This window comes from Fukomys damarensis, unplaced genomic scaffold (genome assembly GCF_012274545.1).
Source record: "Fukomys damarensis isolate Sample0158 unplaced genomic scaffold, DMR_v1.0_HiC HiC_scaffold_12, whole genome shotgun sequence".
NCBI lineage: Eukaryota > Metazoa > Chordata > Mammalia > Rodentia > Bathyergidae > Fukomys > Fukomys damarensis.
In genome coordinates this window covers 43,621,240-43,646,933 of record NW_022900924.1, presented here as the reverse complement: position 1 = coordinate 43,646,933, position 25,694 = coordinate 43,621,240, and the positions used below count along the sequence as shown (strand labels likewise).

Genomic DNA, 25,694 nt, shown 5'->3' with positions numbered 1-25,694 from the left:
CAAAAAAAAAAAAAAAAAAAAAAAAAAGGAACCAACTAAAAAAGGGGAGCCTAAGTCTGAAAAGGCATTCCAGATATTTTTCAAGCATATGTAAGCATGGACAATTGATTCTGATGCTAATTTAGTCAAAGTGTATGTGTGTGTCTATGTGTGTAGAAGGGTGCCCATCTGTAATCCCAGCACTCTGGGAAGCTGGTGCAAGAGGATTACAAATTCAAACCAAGCCTGGGCTAAAACTTAGGATGACCCTGTCTCAAAATTAGGAAGAAAGGTTAAGAATGCAGCTCAGTGCAAAGTCCCTGAGTTCAAATACCAAATACTGGAACAAAACAAAACCAAGAAAACAAAAAAGAAACTAATTTTCTTTCGGCCTTTTTCCCTTTTTTGGTACCAGGGATCGAATTAGGGACAGGACCTCCTGCTTAGTAGGCAGGCACTATGGGGCTCAGCTGCATCCTCAGCCATTTCTTTTGGCTTTTCATGACAGTGTCCAACGGTGTAATTAAGGCTGGCACTAAACTTATGAAATTAAGTCACACCAAGACAGGTGTGGGGGTGCATGCCTGTAATCCCAGCAGCAGGGAGGCTGAGGCAGGAGAACTCTCATGAGTTTGAGGCCGGCCTGAACTATACAGTGAGTTCAAGGATGACTTGAACTACATAGTTCTGGAAAAAAGTAAAGTAAAAAATAAAAAAATAAGTTACCCACACCAGGCTTGAATATGTGATCCTCCTGATTCAGTCTCCCAAATTGCTGGGATTATAGACATGTATCACCATACAGGCTATTTTAAAAAATCAATTATAGTTTAACAAAAACAACAACAACAACAAAAAACAATAAGATCAACTATATTCTTTTTTTTTTTTTTTTTTTTTTTTTTTTTTTGGTACCGGGGATTGAACTTGGGTCCTTGCGCTTGCAAGGCAGGCCACCAAACTGCTGAGCTAAATCCCCAGCCCTACTATATTCTAATTTTTACCTTGATGATATTTCAAAGTATAAATCTTTTAAATTATGATACTTATTTAATGTATGTATATATTTGATAATATCAATTTTTGAGTAGAAAAAAATTTTAAGTCTGTATATTTATATAGTAAAACAATTTTCCTTCTTTTTTGAGACAGGGTCTGGCTATATAGTTCAGCTGGCCTTGAACTCACTATGTAGCCCAGGCTGGCCTCGAACTTGCAGTGACCCTCCTGCCCAGCCTCCTAAGTGCTGGGATTATAGGCATGCGCCACCACTCCTGGCCTGTCCTTCTATCCCACTAATGATACATCTTTATTATGAACTTGTCCATGAATGCTAGAAGGCATTTAAAAGCAGTGAGGAGGGAAAAAACCAAAATCAAAATAACCATAAAACTCCATTTCTGGCAAATCTGAAATTAATGTAATTCCCAGACTCCAATTTATGGTAAGAGCCTCCCTGATCAGTTTTCAAAAGCTGACTTTAGCTGAGTGTGGTGGCACACACTTATAATCCCAACACTCTGCGAGGCTGAGGCAGGAGGACTGTGCATTTGACCCTGGCCTGGGCGAGTGAACAATTTAATGGCTTAGTAGCTCAGTAAATAATAATAAAAATAAAGGGCTGGGGATGCAGCTGAGTATGAAAGTTCTTAGGTTCAATACTTCACAATTCCGCATATCATTTAGCCCTTTACTGATATCTGATGTCTTACCAGGAGGAGTGAAACTCAGGTACTTCTGCTTCACCGTGTTGGAGTCATAGAACTTGAGGACGTCCAGCACAGCCTGTGGGTTCTTCTTTTGCTCTAGTTTGGTGATGTTGGAGGTCTGCAGTAAGCGAGCCCACTGCTCTGGCATGCCCTGACAAGAGAAAGCCAGACAGCAGTCATGGTTTGAATTGCTGTCATTTTCAGAGATACATAACAAAATATATAAAAGAAACCAATAAACATCATTTAAGGTTTACTAAATTCTAACAGGTCTAGTTTTCTAAAATATTTTTCTACATCTATTTTGGGTACTTGTAATTACAGGCTCAGCTCTCTAGGAAAAAGATACATCCAGTCACTAAAACTTTTATGAAAAGCAAAAAGCAGTAAACTGACAAGATATGGACAGAAAGCATCACACTTAATACTAAAGGATATGTGTTAGTAGTGTTTTAATGCCATAAATAAACCCCAACCAACAAAACTTACAGTAAATTCTCCAGTAACAGCATCAAACCCAACATGGATGGTGTGCTCAAAATCAGATGGAGGAGAAATCTCTGGCCGTTCTTTTTCCTTCTTTCTACTCCCTAGAGGACATGAACAAAAAGAATGAAGAATATTTGAACAAGGTTAATATAGGTACTTCAAATCTTAATGTCTGTATTTTTCCTCAGAGTAGAAATAGTTATTGTAGAAAACAGACTTCCTGTAAATACAGACTAAAAAAAACCTGGTAAATGAAGGAAAACAGGGGATCCTGCCATAAACAGAGGGATGCAGTTTACAAAGGCCACTTTGTGTTATCAGAGTTTTTTTTCTTATTGGGGTTTAAAGTGCTACCTTTAAAGACTATCCAGGGTAAAGGGAGGGTGGGGACAAGGGGAAAAAATGAGAACCAAGACCTGTCATGTAAAGGTACAAGATCCCAGTAATGAATGTAACTGTACTGTCTACCTAGAATGCACCAATGAATTAAATAAAAAATAAATAAATAAAGACTATCCAGGTGTTCTGTGTTCTCAAATGTAAACTTTTCAAAACATTCTGCCACACATCTATCAATAATATTCTCTGGAGCAAGAGATTTAGTTCAGTGGCACCAGGCCTGCCTGGCAAGCACAAGGTCCTGAGTTCGATCCCTGGTATGGGGGCAGGGGAGACTATCGTAATAATAATCATAGCCCTGTGGGTCTCTCTAGATAATATGATGTTACAATGATCTGTTGTCTTAATTTTATGCCAAGCTCAGTTCTTTGGAGCCTTGGTTACTGTTGTTTTATTGAAGCATTGAAAGTACAGTTATTTATTTTTTCAAAGCTGCTTTGCCCTTTCCATATGAATTTTAGAATGATCTTGTTAATTTCTATAAAAAGCCTGCTAGGATTCTGATCAGAACTACACTGAACCTACAGATCAATTTAGAGAGAATTGATCTTTATTTTTTAATAGTTTTCTGATCCAGGGCAACAGTGAATCACTCCATTATTTTGGTCTTTAATTTTTTTCAGAAATATGTTGTAGATGGACTACCACTTTGCCATAAAGAAGGATGAGTTTCAGACACTTACAGCAAGGCAGGCAGCAGAATGTCATTACTTTTGACAGATTACTGCCTCAGTATTTCTAATTTTGGATGTTATAGCAAACGATAGTATTAAAACTTGGACTTCAGGGCAGTGATGGTATACATCTGTATTCCTAGCCTGCTAGAAAGCTGAGGCAGGAAGATAATAAGTTCTAGTCACTTAGACCCTGTCTCAAAAGGAGTGGGTGGGGTGGGGGTGTATCATAAGGCTCTGGGTTCAATCCTGAGTACAAAACATTTCAATTTGAGCTGAGGGATGTAGCTCAGTGGTAGGATGCTTGCCTAGCATGCATGAGGCTCTGGGATCATTCCCCAGTAATGAAAAACTACAACAACAACAACAACAACAACAACAACAACAACAACAACAAAAAAAATCAGCGTTTTTCTATGTCAGTAATGAGTGACTGAAATTAAAAGTTTTTTTGTGTTTCCTGTACTGGGACTTGTACTGAGCTACATCCCTACTCCTTTATATTTGCAGACAGGGTCTTGCTAAGTGGCCCAGGCTAACCTTGAACTTGTGATCCTCCTGCTTCAGCCTCCTGTATAGTTGAAATTATGAGCAAGCCATCAACACACCCAGCTGTAACTGATTCTTAAATACTGATCTTGTAGCCTGGAATCTTTTACATTTATTTATTTAGTACCTGAGATCTGACTTGGGACCTTGTGCTTGCGAGGCAGGTGGTGGTATCACTGAGCTAAATCCCTGGCCCTTGAAATCTTTTTACTTTTCTCAGTAATATTTTTGTAGATGTTGCAGGATTTTCAATAAAAACGCAAACATGTTGCTGGCGAATAAAGATAAATTTACTTTTTGTTTCCTAATCTGAATTCTATTTACTTTTTTCTTAGCATTAGATAGAACCTTTAGGGCACTGTTAAGTAACAGTGATAAAGGAAATCTGGTTTTTTTACTGATCTAAGGGTTTTCTGAAAATACTTCTCTTTCTAACCATTAAGTTTAATGTGAATTATAGATGTTTCTAAGATGTCCATCAAATTAAAGGAATTTCTTTTTTGTGACAAGTGTGAACACTTTTGTAAAGAAAAATGGATATTGTATTTTAATAAGTTTTCTGTACGTTTACTAAGATGAACGTGTGGTTTATCCTTTGTATTTGTTCCTGTAATTACACTGATTTTCAAATGTTAAAACCAACCTTGCACTTCTCAAAGGAAATCCACTTAGTTATGATGTATTACCCTTATGCACTGTTAGATTTCAGTTGCTAAAATTCTGCTAAGATTTTCATACCTATGTTCATGAAGGGCTTGTGTTCATGAGATGTCTACTTTCTTTTCTTGTTTTGATTTTTCAAATGGGGTCCTGCTGTAGCAGTTCAGGATGGCCTTGAACTTACTACGTAGCTGAGGCTGCCCTCAAACTCAAGGCCATCCTCCTGCCTCAGCCTTCCAAGTGCTGGGATTATAGGTGCACACTACCACACTTGGTTCTGCTTTCTTGTCTTGTAGTATGCTTGGTTTAGGTATGCAGGTAATGCTAGTCTTATAAGAGTTCTCATTCTCAACCTGACAACCTGTGTCTTGTTTTTCTCCCACCAGACTAGCTAAAGGTTTATCAATTTTATGGATATTAAATAAATCAGCTTTAGCTTCACTGTTTTTATTGCCCCCTTTCATTTCATTGACTTCCAGTCTCGCTTATATAATTTGCTTCATTTTACTTATTTTGGATTTAATCTGATCTTCTAGTTTTTAAGAATGCTTAGTTGAAGTCATTCGTTTGAATTTTTTGCTTAGCATGAAATTTCCTCTAAGTTCTGCTAAGTACAGTATTTTACATTGATATTTTGAATTTTTATGTTCATTCGGTTTCATCTACATACTTTCTAAATAGTCTCTTGATTTTAAAATTTACTTTCCAAATATGTTCAGAGACTTTCCTGTTACTGCTTTTCAAGTATGTTCAGATACCTTGCTGTTACTGCTTTCTAATTAATTATACTGTGGTCACCGAATACAGTTTACATTATTTAAATCCTATTATTACTGAGTTTTAAAAATCATCCTAGGCCAGGCGTGGTGGCACACGCCTGTAATCCCAGCACTTGGGAGGCTGAGGCAGGAGGACTGCTGTGAGTTCGAGACTAGCCTGGGCTACATAGTGAGTTCCAGGTCAGTCTCAACTACATAGTGAGACCCTGTCTCAAAAAAAACAAAAAACAAAACAAAAAAAACATCCTAGAATATGATTTTTCTTGGTAAATGTTCCATGTACAGTTAAAAAGAATGTGTAGTCTACTGCAGTTGGGTGCAAAGTTCTATAAATGTCCACTAGGTCAAACTGGCTGACAATTATGTTCAAATCATTCATATCCTTACCAATTTTCTATCTAACCTCTTAACTTTATTTTATTTTATTTTTGGTGCTGAAGATCAAATTCGGTCCTTGAGCTTGTGAGGCAGGCAGCGGAACCACTGAGCCAAATCCCCAACCCCTAACCTCTAATTATGGAGAGAAGTATACTGGAATCTTCAAGTATAACTGCACTTATCCATTTCTCCTTGAAACCTTGGCAGTTTCATGTCATGCATTTTGAAGCTGCTTAGTATTATTGAATCATTTTAATGAATTAATTCTATTATCACAAAATAATCTTCCTAATCTGATATTATTTTTTTAGCTCTAAAATCTAATTTTCTGATATTTAGCCAAGCCCAGCTTTTTTCTGGCATATTTTTTACCCTCCTTTTTACAGTGCTGAAAACTGAACCCAGAAGCATACACATGCTAGGCAAGAATGCTACCACCATGGTACAACCCAGACCTAGGTACCTTTTATTTTAAACCTATTTTGTGGTTTTCTGTAAAATACCATAACTTGCACCCCAGAAGAACCCACGAGAGCATTAGCTACCACTTAGAGCCTGACCCACTCCGGACCCATTCTGCCCACTTCCCATCTCCAGACATTGGCCTATGCTGGCTAGTTATACAAACCGGATCATACAATACATGGCAATACACAGTCTTCTGTGAATAAGCTTTGCTTTTCATTTTTAAAATTTTTTAAATTTTTATCAGTCCACATGTGCAATACACTCATTGTGGGGAGTTGGTACAAGCACATAACACAACTTAATTCTTGTTGCTTCTTCTTCCCCTTTACAGCATGTAACAGCAACTCACTCTACTCGAAGATCACAGGGTCCCTCCCTGTGCTGCAGCCTAGAAATTCTCCAGACTCACCTCATTTGTTTATTTCTATTAGGAGTCACTTCATTGCCCGCGGGCTTGAAAACCGCTGTTGTGTATTTTACCCATTGCATTAGTTCTTTTGTAGGGGGGCAGGGACCTACTCCCTTTGCTCACTGGTTTTCCAATTTGGGTGTTTTAAGATTTCAGGAAGCCTGTGATCATCATTCATTCACTGTACTGGGTTCTTAGTGAACCTTATTCATCTAGAAATCATTTTCGTGAGATCTTGAACATTTTTTCCCGTTACTTCTTTGAATAGTTCTCACTCGTTATCAATAATTTTCTCTCGTATCTTCCACCTATGTATTGTTGATCTCCCTCAGTTATCTTCCCATTGATATCTTTTGTTTTTGTGATCTTAAACATTGATTTCCTAAGAATTATTTCTCACTCTTCTGATTATTATTCTTTCTCTCTGACGTCTTTTCTTATTTCATAGATTCAATTTATCTTCTCTCTTTGAAGATTATACAGTAAATATGTGTGTGCAGACTGGCTTTTCTGGCTTGGTAGTATTCGCCCTATACTGTCTACTTCTTCTAAATTCCTTTTAAAATCTCCTGGTGTCTAAGATTCTCATGTCTAAGGTTTTTTTTTTTGTTTTTTTTTTTCCCATGGTCTGGCAATCCTCTGCTGTCCACTCATACCAAAAGGTATTAAACAACTATCTGAGAGATAAGGTAACATTGTCACTAACGATGGGGGTGGGGTGCAGGATACCAAATGTATTCTTTCTCCAGAGAACTCTGTTTATCCAGAGAAAAATCTTTCAATCTCCTGTTTAGAGAGCTGTGAGTCAGGCTCCAAGTATTCTGAAACCAGAGCAAAGGAAAAGAATTCTGTATGGTGATTTTCTTTGAATCTGTATTTTTAATCATGATGCTTCAACTTTTCCTAGCTCCACTGAAAAGAACAAGGGTCTCTGGTTTAATTACTCCTGAAATAAATACAAATATCCTGTCTCCATCCCCGCCTGCTGAAGGGGGGTTATATTTGTATGGTTTTACAGCGGGTAAAAGTGGAGTGCTCAGCTATCCGTAGATTTTCAACTAATTCCCCCACTTTCCAGCCTGGCTATATCATACCTTCCTTTCCCCACACACAGGGTATTGTATGCCTCTAAATCCTGGGCCTCTGGAATTTTTACAGGGGAAACTGGTTCACTTCGAACAGACATTGTCCTCTGCAAACACTTAGATGAGGTCTTTCTCTGTTTAGTCAGGCGCCCCCCCCCCGCACAATCTTGCAAAAGTATTTTGAGATCTTTTATACCCTATTTCTCTCCTCTCCTATTCTCTGTGCCTTTGTAAGAATTAAAAAAAAATTGTTTTATTTACTTACTATCATTTTGACTGAGTCCTGGGAGGAAAAGTAAATAGAGACATGTAATAAATATGTTTAACTGGAATATTCTTATTAGAAAACAGCTAAAAATCATGCTGCTTGTTTGCTTTAAAAGTACCAATAAACGGGAAAAAAATCATGCTGTTTGACATACAAAGTAGGAAATGGTACTGCATGCTGTACTTTATTTACAGAACTACAACTGACCTTGTGTTAGGAAGTAGTATTACTTTTTGACTAGTGACAACAGATTTGTGCTCACATGTCATCTTTTCTGTACTTCTAGGCACAGATAGGACATGTGGCCGTGGGAAGAGAGCAGGGCACACCGCCCAGGGAAAGGAGCAGAGAGAAAGCAACTATAGTTTTGCTGGCTTTATGGAAACACACCATTATAACTATCATAACCAATCTCTCATTTTCCACCACACTGACTCTGTGTAATCAAGGTGATGCCCTCTACTTCTCTTTGTGTCCCTTGGCTTCTAGATCAGTACACTGCAGATAGGAGGAAATGTTTGTCAACCAATGATAAACTAATAGTTTAATTTGTATACTGTCCTTTTATAGCCGACAGAAAAGCATTTAATTTCTTGTACTAAGAAAATATTTGTTTCTTCTTTTTAGGAAACATGTTTGGCATCTCATCTCTGGGAACTTACTCCACACCTTTCTCTAAGCACACACAGTTGGGAAACATGCCATTTTCATACCTGACCCTGATCACAGATGACTGGCCGAAGGAGGGCACTTAACGCAAGCCAGGTCATCCACAAGTCCCCACATTTGGGCCAATTCCTCCAGGGGTCATATCCAATCTAAGCCAGTCTTGGCAGCCTGAGAAATCAGTCTATCTCTGATTATTAAACTTATAAGAAATAAATACTGTTGAGGGCTGTATCCCCTAACACAGAGAAAATTCAATCTGAAGTAACCAAAAAATAGCAAACAGGTACACGGAAAAAGAAAAGCCAAGTTATATAGCAAGAGACTCAATCCCTGTTCCCTTCAGTGGCTAAAACATAGCCATGTTCTTCAACTTGGCAATGTTAAGAGTTTAGAGAAAAATATTAAAGTTTTATATGTGTTAGTGATATAGAATAAAAAGTTACAGAACATGAAAGTGACTGACAACTCTAGAAAATAGCACAATATCCCCAGAATCTGTTATGTATGTTTTTCACAAATACTTCCTATGTTTTTTTCTTTGGTACTAGGGATCGAACTTGGGTCCTTGTGCTTGTTAGGCAGGCGGCAGAACCACTGAACTAAATCCCCGGCCCTTCCTATGTTTTTATTAGTCAGCAGGAGGGGTAAAAAAGAGAGATAGCAGAAACAGTATGTAAATAAAGCAAAGATTCCAAACCAAGTTTCAAACTGAACAATGTGCTGGAAAGGCACTACTATAAAAACTGGCTAGTTCAATCCCCAGTACCAAAAACACCCAAAAAACCAACCAACCAAACAACTGTCTACATAACTCTAGAAACCAAGAATTAAAAGATAAAAATAACTTTATGTAGACAACTTAGCTTTGAATAGAAAATCTGTTAATTTTTTTATAAAACAAAAGTAAGTCAACTTCCGACTCTTTATCAAATGTAATCACCTACAGTATATCTACCAGGCAACTGGATCACTTGAAGGGAGGTAAGACAACATAGAAAGAAATGTCTTTTAATAAAATAACTTATTACTGTCCCAACGAGGGGAGAAAAAAAAAGAATCTGAGACGAGACTTCATTGAACAACACAACAAAAGCAGCAGGCAGGTAGCAGCCTTCAGGCAAGAGGCAGACAACAAGTGCCCCATGTCAACAAAAGGTGCTTTACGTAGGCCATGATCACACCCTTTAGGGCCATCACCTTGTAGGCTACATCTGAGTTACAGCGTGAGGTTAAGAAAGCCCGTACTACATTTTTTTCTAGTCTAACAGTCAGTAACCATACCACTTTGTTCTTCTGACTTACCTTCACACTGGTGAAGCTAAATTTGTTCTATTACACAGAACAGCACTCCTCTAAGAAACAGAAAGAGAAGCAGGAGACAATATCACTAATATTAATGTTAGAATTAGATTTCTGAACAAGAAAGGACATTTAAAGATCTCATTCTATTGTTTTCATAACCAGAAGTGAAGGTGCAAATAGGCTGCAGAATTAGACATGAAAGCCATTTAGTTGATAAATACTACACTCTCACAATACAATGCTAGCTAGCTGAATAGAGCTTAGAAAGCCAGCCAAGGCAATGCCTCACTGTCATTTTCATTACTGAAACTACTAGACTGGCTATTTCTCACTTGGGCTACTACAAAAGCCTTCTAACTGGCCTTCAACTTCAATCTCAGACCTTCAACAAAACTCTTGGTCCTGTACTGCTACCAATCTCTTCTACCAAACAGAAATGTGACCAGGACTTCTCCTGTCTAAATTCTCTAACAGTTCTCCAGGAAACAGGGTGAAATCTGAGGTCTGTAGCAGAGAATACAAAGAAAGCCCCTTGTGACCTGGTCCGTGACCTCATCTGCCACTCTGCCGACTAGAATCCTCTCCAGATAGTGCACGGCCATTTCCAGCCTCCCTCTCTGATTTCCAATCACAGGGCTGCACTCCACTCTTCAGTGCACTCTGGCCCTTCTCAGGGCTCAGCCACTGAGACCAGCTCTTTTCTAGAGATGGAACTAATTTTTTCACTGCTGTTCCAGTCACTTACCCTTCATTCTTCAGCTCTATGTTCACTTCCTTGAGAAGTCTTCTCAAATACTCCAGATTAGGTGGACCTCTTACCCTAGCGCTGTGTCACTTGGCACAGTCTGTAATTACACACTATAGAATTGTTTTTAACTGGTATCATGAGGGGAGGGACACCATCTGCTTTGCTTCTCATCATATTTCTGATGAGTCATGGTGAATAACAATACATATAAGCAGGCAAGCAAAAAGATTTGGTCATAAAAGTTGTTATGAGATTAGAGCAAACTAAAAATCCTTTGCACAGCAAAAGAAACAATCATTAGAGTGAGAAAATCTGCAGAATGGGCAAAAATATGTGCTAACTAGTCATCCAATAAAGAATTAGTATTTATTCAGCACATATAAGGAGCTCAAAAGCAAAATGATACATAATCCAATTAAAAGTGGGCAAATGATCTGAAAATATTTTTCTCTGAAGACATAAACTAGGACAACAAGCATGTGAAAAAATGTTCAACACTGTTAATCATCAGGTAAATACAAATCAAAATCACAGTAAGACATCATTAACTCCAGTTGTAAGGGTTATTAAGAAAAAGTCAAAAAATAACAAATGCTGAAGTGGCCATGAAGAAAAAAAAACTCATTATTGGTAGAAATATAAGTTAATAGCCATTATAGAGAACTGCATCAAGGTGCCTCAAAAAAATAACAGGAGTGGGTGTGGTGATGCACGCCTGTACTCCCAGCACTCAGGAGGCTGAGGCAGGAAGATCACTGTGAGTTCGAGACCAGCCTGGGCTACACAGTGAGTTCCAGGTCAGTCTCAACTCCACAGTGAGACCCTGTCTCAAAAAACAAAAAACAAACAACAGAACTAATGAATAACCCAGCAACCTCACCATTGGGTATGTAGTCAAAGGGAAGTATGTCAGAGAAATCCACATTCTCAAATTTATTACAGCACTATTCACAATAGCCAAGAAATGGAAATAATGCAAGAATCCATCAACAGAGGAATGAGGAAGAATATGTGATCCTCACCTAATCCAGTTGAAGTACATTTTAAAAAAATCAAAAACCTATCACATACCCACCAGATCACTTGGTTATTAAACTTTAAAAACAGTTTCACTAGGTTCTTCATACAACCTCACATGAAATCTGTTCCTACATCCCTGCCGCCACAAGATCAAATCCAGGGTTGCATTCACTGTACCACAGAGCTATATCCCGGGGATCCTGTTTACTAAAGATTGAATCCAGGGAGTGCCAACCTATATCCCCAGCTCTTTTTAAATTTGAGACAGGTCTAAGTTGCCCTGAACTTCAGATCCTCCTCCCTCACCCTCCCTGGATTGCAAAAGCATGCAGCCTCCACACCCAACACATGAAATGTTAATAAAAGCAAAATTAGAAATGTGATATACATGATAAAATGAATAGGTTTCCAACTATTTAATGAGTAAGTCCTGTCTGCAAATCTAAATTCTTCAAGATTAAAATTTTTTGCTTCCACCCTTCCCCCGTACTAGAGAATGAACCCACAGCCTTTACCTGAGGTACACTTATACTCCTAACCCCTCTTTAAAAAGAATTAATTCTTAAAATTATAAGACAAGGTCTTGTAAAGTTGCTGAACTGTTCAGGCTGGGTGCTGAAGCTCACTATCCTCCTGCCTCAGCCTCCCCAAATTCTGGTATTACAGGGCATGTGCTATCATGCCCTATTAAAATTTGATTCTTTATAAATATTAACCCCAATTTTCACTGATTATATAAACTTAAATGTAGCCAGGCGTGGTGGCGCACGCCTGTAATCCCAGCACTTGGGAGGCTGAGGTAGGATGATCGCTGTGAGTTCGAGACCAAATTGAGCTACATAGTGAGTTCCAGGTCAGTCTCGACTACATAGTGAGACCCTGTCTCAAAAAACCAAAAAAAAAAAAGTGAGTTAAACAATATAATGTACAAAGCACCATTCTTTCATTTGAGGAAATGCATCTTTTTTCTTTTCTTGCAGTACAGGGCATTGAACTCAGATTGAACTCAGGACCTTGTGCTTGTGAGGCAGGCACATGGTGCCACAAGTTAAATCCCCGGCCAAGGAGATTTATCATTATCTCTGCTTATATCTATTAACATCTATCAGAGCCACATTATCATGCTAAAAATATGGTTAAATCTAATTAATCCTTTACCTTTTTCTAAAATTCTTCTGGTTCATAATTCCTTATGCAATTTTAAAAACCAAAAAGTTCTGAAAAGCTAGTTTCTTCCTTAAATTTGACACCAGAACTAATTTAGTGACTTTAAATTATGAGACCATTTCTAGCCTTCAGCTCACTTTGTGTAATTAAAAACCAGTCTTTTTTTAACTGGGGCCGATTGTACCCCCCAAGGATATCTGGAAATGTCTGGGGACATTTTTGGTTGTCACACCAAGGAAGATAGTACTGACATCTAGTATGTAAAAGCCAGGAATGCTGCTAATATCCAATAATGCATAAAGGAAAATTTCAACCTCAAATTATTTGGTCTAAAATGTCAATGGTGCCGAGACTGAGAAACACTGGACTAGACATACATTTTCCTGAAGACACATCAATATGTTGGATATGAACACTTGCCTCAGAGCCTTCTGAGAACATCATAGAATATATGATAGAAAGACAGCATTACTACTCAAAAATAAAAAAAAAATTTAATTCTGAAACACAGCTGGCGCTAGAGGTTACAGACTGTATGTACAGTGGTACCTAAGCCACTACTCTTATGATAGCAAGGTTTCCTCAGGTGTCATGGCTGTTGTTTAGGCATGCTTTCTCTCCCAAAGTTTCCTGTGTTAGGATTGGTCCTCTGTTAACAGTACTGGAAAGGGCCAGATCACCAGTATGAAAAGAAAAGAACAGAATAAAACCGAACCAACAGTACTGGAAGGTGGTTGGACTTTTAGGAGGTGGGGCCCAGCAAGAGGGGACAGGATCATACACATCCTGAGAACAGATGGACGCTGGACTCAGGCAGTACATTCATTCCTGAGGAGCGGGAGGTTATGAGAGCAAGCTGGTCCTTCTCCACGTTCCTGACTCTTCACCAACATGTGCACATGTACCCATCCTAATTCTCTGCCAGGTTGGGATGCTGCCAGGGTCATGTTGTATGGACTTTCTGGCCACAAGAATCATTAAATAAACCATGTTCTTAAATAAAGTACCCAGCCCCAGCTATTTTATGAACCAACTCAGAATGGACTAAGACATCACAAATCCCATTGAAGTCAAGAAGCTGTAAACCATGACCTGGGGTCTCAGAACATGCAGATGACGACAACGTGAAATGTTTTCTTGGATTTGTGGGTGTTCTCACAGTGAAAAACATCAACATGGATACCATAAAATAATAAGCCAACACCAAGATTAGTGAGACCAAGTTACTTACCTTTCTCCGTGCCTGAGAATATGGAGATGATTTTATTCCTGGGCTTTTTTTCCTCTGGAACAGAGGGCAAAGGTTTTAAACTGTGATTGGCTGACAAAGGATCTTTGCCTCCAGTGCTAAAGATGGTACTGCTCATTCGCACGGGAGGTGCTGGGGGCTTGTCTTCCAGTTCTCCGTTATCAGACATGATTCAGTATTAAGGAACTGGTCTGAAAAAAGGCAAGAAAGAAAGAAAGAAAATAAAGAAAGAAAGAAAGGAAAGAAAGAAAGAAAGAAAGAAAGAAAGAAAGAAAGAAAGAAAGAAAGAAAGAAAGAAAGAAAGAAAGAAAGAAAGAAAGGAAAGAGAGAGAGAGAGAGAGAGAGAGAGAGAGAGAGAGGGAGAGAGAGAGAGAGAGAGAAACATAGCATTAATAATGAGGTATAAAACAGCACAATCACAAAATAGTAATAACTATCCTCCCACACACAATTTCAAATTTTTAAATGTTACCCTCTTAAAGTGACACTGACAAAATTTGGAAAACTCACTGGATGAGAGAAGTGACAAATGTGATCTTTCTCAACAAAGGAAATTTCCCTCAACAAAGTTAGTACAGGGTTGGGGGTGGGAATGTGAAAAGCAAAGCAGAAAGCATGATTACACTAACACATCAAAAGCAATTCACCTAGTCAACTGATCGTGAGGCTGTTCTACAAAAAGACAGACAACATGGTGTGTCAAGAAAAGAGTGCCTTCCAAAGAGAACAAGTATGTCCCAAACCAGCAAATCATTGAGTATCTTGGGAGGGTCTATCTCGAGAAGCAGAGACGGCTGCTTGGCTTTGAACTACATCAGCCCATACCCTCTATCTGATTCCATGTACACCTCCCAGTGACTGATCACAACGGAGCCTTCCCATAAACTTCCCTGAAATAATGTGCCACTTTAGTCTCTCTGAAAACACATTCTCATCTGTCCAGCTGTCTGTGACTGTCAAGTCATGCTGACAGTCACATGGAGCATGATCAATCTGGGCACACAGTTAAATCCAGAGTACGGCTATTACCCCAAGGTTCTGTCACTTGCAATTTCCTGTCTAGGAAGTGAGGTGACCTCTTACCCACATGGCTAACCTGGTGGAAATTCAAACCCTGTTTATATATACTTACAGAACTAGATCTTTTTTTTTTTTTTTTTTTTTTGGTACCAGGGATCAAACTCGGGTCCTCACGCTTGCCAGGCAGGCGGTGGAACCACTGAGCTAAATGCCCGGCCCTGTCTTTTTAAAAAAATGCATCACATACACTTAAAATCAACAGTTAAGGGTAACTTACACAAGAGTTCTGATACAAAAGTATGTTTCTTACTAACCATGGTTTTCATTGATAACTAGGTCTTGATCATAAGATTTAATATATTTGAGTAAAAAGAACTTTATATAGAAGTATGTATATATGTATATACCTATAATGAAAGAACATTCTAACTGCATATGGAGAAAATTTTAAATAATCTTTATCATTTAGTTTAAAAGAATAGTACCCAAAGGCATGGGGTGGCTGGTGGGGGGGATTTAGCTCAGTGATGCCACTGCCTGCCTTGCAAGCATAAGGTCCTGAGTTCAATCCCTGGTACTCCCACCAAAAAAGTACCTGAAGAAAGATATAATTTGAAAAGAACTGAGGCATGAGGAGATTATTATACCTAATTCCACTCCAAGTCTTAACAGCTTTCTTCCTAGATAAGAGTTTGTTAAAAACACCACCAGTGCTAGTTGACCACTTAGGCATATTTCATTTGCCAAGAACACAATTATTTTCAGTCTATAAAAGAGGAAGAAGGAAAGAAAGTAAACAAGAAAAAAAAAAACACATTTCTGGGAGTACTAAGCTACAGAAGGACTGCAAAAAGGAGTTAAAAGATCTGTATTTTCCTTGGGTAAGAAAATGAAGTGGGAGAGATATACCAAGTGGTTCTTTTAAACCAGCTGCTCGCATCACGGGGAATTGGGTCTGTTTCTGGGAAGGATGCGAACAGGACACAACTGGCTATTCCTTTTTTTTTTTTTTTTTTTTTGGTATCAGGGATCAAACTTGGGACCTTGCAGTTGCGAGAGAGAGAGAGACAGCCAAAGAGAGAGACAAAAAACACACACACACACACACACACACAAAACAAAAACCAGCAGGAAAAAAAGGCTTGATCACAGTATTGCAAGATGAGTGGATAAACCAAGATGGCTGCTTACATCTTTTTTTCTTTTCAGTGCTGGGGTTCAAAACTAGTCTCCTAGGCGAGTGCTCTATCACTGACCTACATCATCTCCAGCCCAGATGTTCAGGTCCTAATGTGATCATAACACCAAGGCAGAGATTAATGCTAGTGGCATTCGCTTTCTTAATTACCAGTTACAACAGAAAAGGTGGATAAAGTTAAAATGTTCAGAAACGGTTATACCAAGAAGGCTCCCTCTCCTCTATCCACATGCATATCAAATTAAAAATTGGGTTAACAAAGTTTCAAAATACATTTATATATATTTTATAAAGAGAAACACATCAAAATACTGTATTAACAGTGGTTATCTGTAGCCAAACAATACTTTTTAATCACTATCATTAGAGCTGTGGCTTTAAAAATTCAATACAGATATTCCTTTTTCAATGATCTATCTAATGACTATTCAGATATATAATCACTGCTCAGATTTACAATCTGTCTTTTTTTGGTATAGTTCTGTACATTCTGTGTAAAGAACAATGCCTTTCTTCCCTATAGTACTGTAATTTTGGCCAATGGTACTATACAGTAAGTATAGTACTATAGTTTTGTTTTTTGTTATTTTTGGTACCAGGGATTGAACTCTGGACCTTGCACTTGCGAAGAAGGTGGCAGAACCACTGAACTAATAAATCCCTGGCCCTAGTACTATAGTTTTACATTATATATCACAGTACTGCATGTAAGAGTTATGCAAATAAAAGCGAAGTCAGCAAGTTGGAATTTCCTTTGACCATTTCTTTGTTCTGAATATTGTAATGTACATACTATACACATTTCTTCATTCAGCTACCAATCCATTTAATGACCTAGTCATGCGAAAGAAACTTTGGTTGTTAAATGAGGAATGCCTGTACACTAAAATCATCAACATATACATTTTAGGCTAAGTTGCACTGCTGTGAAAAAGTAAGATCTACCTCATAAGGATTAAATGAGCTAATAAAGATTAAATGCTCCTATTATTGTTATAATTATTTTTAAGACTCTACTCTAGACATTGGAGAAAATAAAAATGACTTAGGCCAATGCTGGCAAACTTTTGGGAAAGAGTGTCCAAACTGCAAACCACAATCCACATCGCAAATTTCCAACTCTGTAATTAAACCTGAATACTGAGGTTTTACTTTAGGGAAAAAAACCTCATACATTAACATCTTTTGTCTTAAGAGAAAAATAAATGATACACATGTCACAGATTTGCCAGCGCTTACCTAGGTCTTCTGAATTCATAATCCAGCGAAAAAAACAAACACTACACTTCTTCAGATTAGGCTGGGCCTAACTTTTATCAATACCTGTTCTCAATACTTGCTCATTAAAGTCATTTAGGTTATTAGCAATTCTCAGAACATTTTGGCTTCAAGACCCCTTTATACTAAAAACTTATTGAGGAATCCACAGAGTTTTTGTTTAATAAGGATTATACCTATCTACATTTACTACACGATAAATATCTAATTCACCTGAAAGCAATAAAGCCCATTCATTACATGTTGACATAAATGTCAACATCTTAATGAAAAACATTTTTCAACTCAGTATTATTTAACATTTCTGCAGACTTTTTATTTCTTAGTAAGACTAGGAGATAAAAAGTCTAGTCTTATAGGCCGGGCGTGGTGGTGCATGCCTGTAATCCTAGCACTCGGGAGGCTGAGGTAGGAGGTTCACCGTGAGTTTGAGACCAGCCTGGGCTACACAGTGAGTTCCAGATCAGTCTCAACTACATAGTGAGACCCTGTCTCAAAAAGACAAAACAAAACAAAAAAAGTATAGTCTTACATAGCCCTGTAACTGAAAAGGGAGGAATATTCTTAAATTTTTTATTAGTAAGCTTGCACTACTAATGATTACATTCCATGTGGGGAGTTGGTACATGCACATAACACATCAATTCTTTTTTCCATCTCCTTTCTCTCCCTAGGAGGAATATTTTATTCTTCTCTGGTATTACACCAAACCTGATCTTCCTAAAAATTGGCTGTGGAATCTAAAACTACAGCAATGAACTTCTGCATTGTTAACCCACTGATTTCTTTTTATCTTTGAATAGAATTTTTACCTGTGCATAAAGTTTATGAACTCATCAATTCGTTCTTTGGAAAATATTGGCTCACTGAAGTTTGAATATTGACATGTTTCATTTGCAATAAAAATAAAATCATATTCATTAATGTCACTCACAGACCCCAATTTTTTCTGATGTTGTACTAAGTGGCAGAAGATCCACATTCATTTCATCCTATACGCTACACATTTTAACAGGAGAAAAAGTAGTCAATACCAAAATTTCCAACCTAGGATACAAAAATCTACTCATACTCACATGACTGAAAACGCACACATGTGCAAGTCTTTTACCACAATGCTTTCCATTACAGTACAGGCTTCTGTGGGTTAACCAGACACCAAATGTTGTTTACATGTGAAGCAACACTTCCAAGCCCATGACTTACCCAGAAACTTTCAGAACACAGCCTTTCCTTACATTATGGTCATTATACAAATGTTTTCTTCTACTCAATTTTAATACACTGCGCAGTAACCTTTTAATTGCACAGATTCAGTCAACAAAACTAAAAAGGAACCAAGGCACTGTCTGTTTCCGAACTTTTTGGTAACTATAAAGTTGAATTAGCTGTGTGCCAAAGAAATTGTAGTCAGTCTTATTTTACATCAATAATTACCTAAGTAAAACTCAAATTTAGTATTAAACACAAGTCACAGATGTTCCTAGTGAAATTACCTAAGATGACAAACAGGATGGCAATGGTTCTAAGTATCATGCCACATTAAGTGAATACTAAAGACAAGCACAATCCTTGATATAATACTGATGTCTCTGCCTCCAGCTTAACTGGGAATTCATTTCAGAATTTCTCTAACTTAGTCTCTGTCTTCAGCTGTGGCCGAGGAATTTAGGAGATGCTCTATCTACCTACGTAAAGTACTAAATGTTTCGTTTGGAAAAAAAGAAGTTGGAATTGATGAAACATTCTTTACCATGGACAAAGCTAAAAATAACACATGATATCACTCCCTGGCTTCACCTCCCTCAGCAGCTGCCCATTAACTTACAGGCTGAGGATAAACTCTGGCATTTAGGGCCACTTAATTCCAAACTACTGAGTCAATCTCATCTCTCACGAGTGCACCACACGGTCCTATGTTTCATGTTCCTCAAATATGCCAAAGATTTTCCCGGCCTCAATCATTTCTGTGTATTTATTTCTTAATTTTTCTCCATTTTTTAATCTACTCTACCAAATCTTTCAAGACTCCATAAAAATGATTTCCTATGAAAAGTCATTTCTCTCTATTCCTACTCAGTGATCACTCAAGTCCTCTAAACCAGAAAATTAATTTAGGAAGTATTAAATCACAAATGATTATAATTTATCTGTTCAATTTTCCTTATTTGATAAGTGAAAAAACTGACCCACCAAAAAGGAACTGGTTTGCCTGAAATCACACAGAGCTAATTACTAGGACCAAAATTTGAGTATCCTAATAACTCTTAGCTTCGTGCTCTTTTTCCTTACTTATGCTAAGTCAGTGAGTGCTCAGGCCATTCCTTGGAATTAGACTATACTATAACTGTGCATCATTAGCTATTGTTTTTTCCTGCCTCAGACCTCAAAAGCAACTCAGAGGCAGGGACTTCACATGAATCAGACAATTTACAGTACCATACTGTTCCCAAAGAAAATATTACTCCTCAATTTATTAGTTCTTTTATCAAACTGTATTTCACTAGACAACATATGAATTACCCTATATTAACAAAAATATCTTTGGAAAGACTTGTATGGTGCTTTCCTGACACAGCTGAGTTATGCCCTCAGTCTTCTCTCCCCATAAAGCAATTTTGTGTATATACACTGCTTTGACTCACAAGTGTCAAATGCCTGCAAAGTGCCAAAGAAGGTTATGATAAGTTCTTTATGTATATCTTATATTTTACCAGGAACAATACAAAAATAATTTATGACAAAATACCTCATATTTAGCTCCACTACTACTCAAAAATATTTTATTTAAAAAACTCAGCAAATAAGTAGTTTCTCTCTCCAAATGTGTTCAAACATTTTGCTGCTTTTCAGTAACAAACAAGTAGGCGAAACAGAAAGCATGCCCAAAACACACTGTACTCTTGTAACAGGCCCATTGTTTAACTGTGACACGACTCAAACACAAACAATTCCTCAATTGTCTAAGCAGGAGGCTAGGAGTAGCTAAATATACAGCAGAAGTGAAAAAAGTAGTGGTGTCTGGAACCAGTCAGTCCAACTCATGGAAATTACTACATTTATTATAATCTATTAGGATCAACTATGGAACATCAAGTACAAATCACATACTTTTGAAAAACACAGTTTTGGGGGATTTTTTTGTTTGTTTCTTTTGAGACAAGATTTTGCTCTGTAATATCAGGCTGGACTCACTATATAACCCAGGCCAGCCTCAAACTTAACAATGATTCTCCTGCCTCAGCCTCCCAAGTGATGGGATTACAGGAGTGTGTGCCACCTCACCCAGCAAAAAATGTGATTTTTAAAACCACAGTTTTGATTGACATTTTTAGTTACATTTTATATAAGTAAACTTTAATTTCTTGGTACCTTATTAAGTAGTAACACAATAACCAATCAGAAATAAACTACAAAAGCCTCAATGAAAATACCTCAAAATCACCTGAAGATGACAGTACCTACCATTAACAAAAGGAAAGGGTGTTTTCACCTGGCGAAAATGGCTATACAGTAACTTCAGGGCCACTGGTAGCAAAGCTAGCAAAGAAAGAGGAAAAGGAGACAGCACAATCAGGACTGGCTAAAACATAAATAAATAAAGAAAAATGAAACTCTGCTTCAAATTCAGAGGACTGGGTAACTTACAGAATCTTAAAATACATGTGGGAGCTAGTAAAATGATAGTATGGTCTCATGGAGCTCAAAGCAGAGAGAAAGAAGAAACTCAAACGAGTTAAGTCATTTAGTAATCCAGTTATTTTCAGGGATTCCGATGAAACCACAGAGACCTTATGCTTCCCCTTTGATGGGTGTAACAGAGGACAGGTGATAAAACTCAATCTGCCTAAACTGGAAAATCTAATAGAAGTCCTTCACACATAAAGCTAGAACCTAAGAAGCTAGACTTTAATGTGAAATATAAAATAATCCTTCTGGGCAGAAGGAAACAAGAAAACCTTAAGCACCGAGCCTAATGATGGTAAGAGAGGGTGAAAAATTCAAGAAATCCTAAAAACAAAATACATTTTTATGGTCTGAATTCATCCCGTCTTTAAGGTCCAAATAAAGATGGAACAAACAAAAAAACCACTAAACAGACTGAATTGAATGTGGTCTCATGTTGGTAGCATTCTCCAGCAAGTGACTGAAGCATCCTTGAGCATTAACTAAGGGAAAGGAGCATCTCACTGAAAAATCAGAAAATGCTAAACAGAAAACCAAACCCCATTACTGACAACTAGCCACACAGACTGTTGAGACAGGTCATTTAACACAGAGTATATACAAGCCTAAAAATAAAAACAGAAAAACAGCAAATGTGACAAGCATCATTTAACAATGGAGTACTACTCTGACATAAAGAAGGATGAGCTTCAGATGTTTATAGCAAAATGGATGGACCTTGAGCCCATGCTCCTAAGTGAAAAACACCACACAGATCTTTCAATTAAGAAAAAATTAACAATGTCTGAAAACTAAAACTCAACATTTAAAGTAAAAAGCAACACAGACACAGCAAAACAGAGAATTAGGGAACTAAGAGACACATTAAATAAAGTTTCTAGAATTTAGCACAGAAAAACAAAATACAAAAAAGATAACAGAATAAACAAGGAACAGGTCCACTAGATAAATTAACAGCTGGAGAATTCCCAGATGAAGAACACACATCGTTAAACTGAAGAAATCTAATATACCAAAGCAGAACTAAAAAATAATCTATGCGCCAGGCGTGGTGGCACACGCCTGTAATCCCAGCACTCGGGAGGCTGAAGCAGGAGGATCACTGAGTTTGAGACCAGCCTGGGCTATAATAGTGAGTTCCAGGTCAGTCTTAACTACATAGTGAGACCCCGTCTCCAAAAAAATAAAAATCTATGCAAGTTGGATGTGGTAGATCATTCCTGTAAGCCCAGAACTTGGAGGCTGAGGCAGAAGGATCACTGCAAGTTCAAGGGCAGCCTAGAATACACAGGGAGTTCATCAAGGCCAGCTGCACTACATAGCAAGACCCTGTCTCAAAAAAAAAAAAAGTAATCCATAAGTAGACACATCACAGTGATGTTAAGACATCAAAGACAAAAGAGTTTCAAGTTATCCAAAAGAGAAAAGACAAACTTCACAGAAGCAGCAACTGAACAAGAGCTGACCTTCTGGCTTTCAACAAGAACACCAGCAAACAGTGGAGTACCTTCAAAATGTTGTGGGGAAGCTGCCCACACTAAATGAAGACCCAACAAATTATCTTTTAAGAATGAGGGGGAAAAAAAAAAATAAAGAATGAGAGGCTGGGCATGGTGGTGCACACCTGTAATCCCAGCACTCAGGAGGCTGAGGCAGGAGGATCGCTGTGAGTTCAAGCCGCATGGGCTATTGAGAGGCTGGGCATGGTGGTGCACACCTGTAATCCCAGCACTCAGGAGGCTGAGGCAGGAGGATCGCTGTGAGTTCAAGACCAGCATGGGCTACAAAGTTCCAGGTCAGTCTCAACTACATAGCAAGACCCTGTCTAAAAAAACAAAACAAAACACAAAGAATGAGAGAAAATACATTTGGAAGCAAAGAAAATTTTCCAAAAGACTGAAATTACTTACTCTGTTAAAAAAAATTGATACGGAAATCAATATAAAAACTCAGTGTGAAAAACCCTCATGTTTTAGAGTTTTAAAAATACCTCTAAGAAGCTATTAGAAAGTACTAGGAATTGAATGAGTTAAGAGAAAAGAAAGACAACTATGTGTTAAAACTTGCACAAAGTACATTAGGTTATGAGAGGCTAGAGGAATAAATGAAATGAGGACACAGTGTTTCTGCTTGGAATCATGAAGTCTCTGGGAATAAGGGTGATGGTTGTACAATGCTATGAATATACCTAATGCCACTAAATTATACACCTAAAGATGGCTAAAACGGTCTATTTTATGTTTTATATATTTTACACCACAACAAGAAAAGCAATGCAGAATGTGAGGCAATTAGGAGCATTTACAGGTCTGAATTTTTCTGTTAAAAAGAGGAAAACTAAAATTACTGAGTTTGCCAGGGATAGTGGCATGTCCCTGTAACACCAGCACGAGGGAGACTGAGAGGCAAGACAATCACTGAAAGTTTGAGGCCAGCCTGGGCTACACATTGAGACCCTGACTCAAAAAAGCAAACAAACAAAAATTCCACATATGCAACTACTATGTAAACAAAGATGGGCTTGTACTTTGCTTTGTTAGTAAGATTTTACCAAGTCTGTTCACCATTTAGAAGATCATATCACCACAAGTACTGTCCATTCTGAGAGTCACCAACAGCAGTCCACATGTATGAAACTGCCAAGCAAATCTACAAACACAAGTCTCTGATCACTTCTTAGTGACTTATGTGTACTTGTGATCAAGTATTTATAAACTGTTTTTTATTATGGTTAGGATGTTACATTGAATTCCACCCTGAAATTCTGAGGCTAGGTTTAATAACCTATGATTTATTTTCATTTCAGATGAAAGCAGTACAACACACTGCTGAAAAGTACAGATTATACCCTTTGATTCAGATATCCTATTACGGGGGCTCTATTCCAAAGGTACATTGGCAAAAATATAAAAGACATATGCACCAGGCACTAATGAGAGCAACTCAAATGTCCATAGTAGGAGACTGGCTGAGGTATCCATACTACATCCCACACAAAAGTATTATGAAGCTAAAAAAACAAATGAGAGCTCGGGTCTTACGCCGCGTGCGCGCGCACGCACACGCGCACACACACACACACACACACACACTCTCTCTCTCTCTCTCTCTTCTCTCTCTCTCTCTCTCTCTCTCTCTCTCTCTCTCTCTCTCACAAAAGAAAAACAACAAAGAAAAATCATTCCATACATCGCCAAGAGGGATGATCTGGTTTATCTGGTGAAAACGTAGGATGGTGTTGGGAGATACAGGTATGGTATGTTATTGTTTTCCTACTGACAGCAGGGATAGGGGAGTTGGATTATCAATATACACATACCTACACATGCTTATATTATTTTTTTTTTTTTTGTTCTGGGGATCGAACTCCAGACCTTGAACTTGTGAGGCAGGTGGCGGAACCACTGAGCTAAATCGCTGGTCCTGCTTGTATTATTTTTTTAAGGATAGATTTAAATCATAAAGATTTTCTAGTTTGACGTGTAACTGGCAAAATTTATATGTATGTATTTGGGGGAGGGGGTTACCACGGATTGAACTCAGGACCTTGAGTTTGCGAGGCAGGCTCTGGAACCACTGAGCTAAACTCCAGCCCCAAAATTATATATATTTAAGGTGCATGATTTGATATACACTATATAAAGTTTACCACAATCAAATCAACACATCCATTACTACCACCCATAGTTATCATTTGTTTGGGAGTATAAGGACTTAGAAAGTTGCTTTTTTTTTTTTTTGGTACCGGGGATCAAACGTGGGTCCTTGTGCTTACAAGAATCTTTTTTTTTTAATGGTTATTTTAGGAGAAAGGGGGACAAAATGGAGGGACATGGTTAAAAACCAGGATTATCTAAATATATCTTGTTTTGTATATTTGATGAAACTTTGTAAACTATGTAAAATCATGAGCATAAGTAAATGAATACCACTTAGAAAACTAAACGTACCACAGAAACCCAATCTAACAATCCACTGTTCATTAAAACCAATCCTTGTATGTCTTATATGCAGACAACATTTGAACCTTGTTTAGTTGTACAGTTAAACTAGGTGATGATAAAAATACTGAACAGAGCTGAATGTAAATTGGCAGGGGCTGAGAATTCTCATATTCTTTTGTTCTGCGTTCTCAACTTTCAGGCCAGCCTGAGGAACTTAGCAAAAACAGTCTCAAAAAATAAAAAGGGAGGCCGAGTGTGGTGGCTCATGCCTGTAATACCAGCATTTGGGAAGTTGAGGCAGGAAGATTGCAGCAAGTTCGAGGCCAGCCTGGGCTACATAGTAAGACCTTATCTCAAAACAAATGAACAAACAAACAAAAAATAAAAAAGGGTGAAGATGTAGCTCAGCAGTAGAGCACTTGCTTAGCAGGCATAAGGCCCTGGGTTCAATCTCCAGTGCTTAAAAAAAAAAATTATCATTTATTATTTTTTTCTCAGGTACTGGGAATTAAAACTCAGGATCTTGCACTTGCCAGGCAGACACGGTGCCCCTGAGCTATATCCCC

General features: G+C 37.9%; 1 protein-coding gene across 3 annotated transcripts in view; it reads right to left on the bottom strand.

Moving 5' to 3' along the window:
* Positions 1-25,694, bottom strand: part of Pak2 (p21 (RAC1) activated kinase 2) — a 61,828-nt gene that overhangs the window by 20,116 nt on the left and 16,018 nt on the right. For 2 of the 3 annotated variants that reach the window (XM_010624023.3, XM_010624021.1), the window contains exons 2-4: positions 13,984-14,192; positions 2,178-2,278; positions 1,692-1,839 (exon numbers count right to left, since the gene is read on the bottom strand). In XM_010624023.3, the coding sequence (XP_010622325.1) occupies positions 1,692-1,839; positions 2,178-2,278; positions 13,984-14,170 (436 nt within the window). In that variant the 5' untranslated portion in view covers positions 14,171-14,192. Of the gene's footprint in view, positions 1-1,691; positions 1,840-2,177; positions 2,279-13,983; positions 14,193-16,212; positions 16,275-25,694 lie in introns of those variants that run through there. The other variant, XM_010624022.3, reaches the window with a different exon arrangement.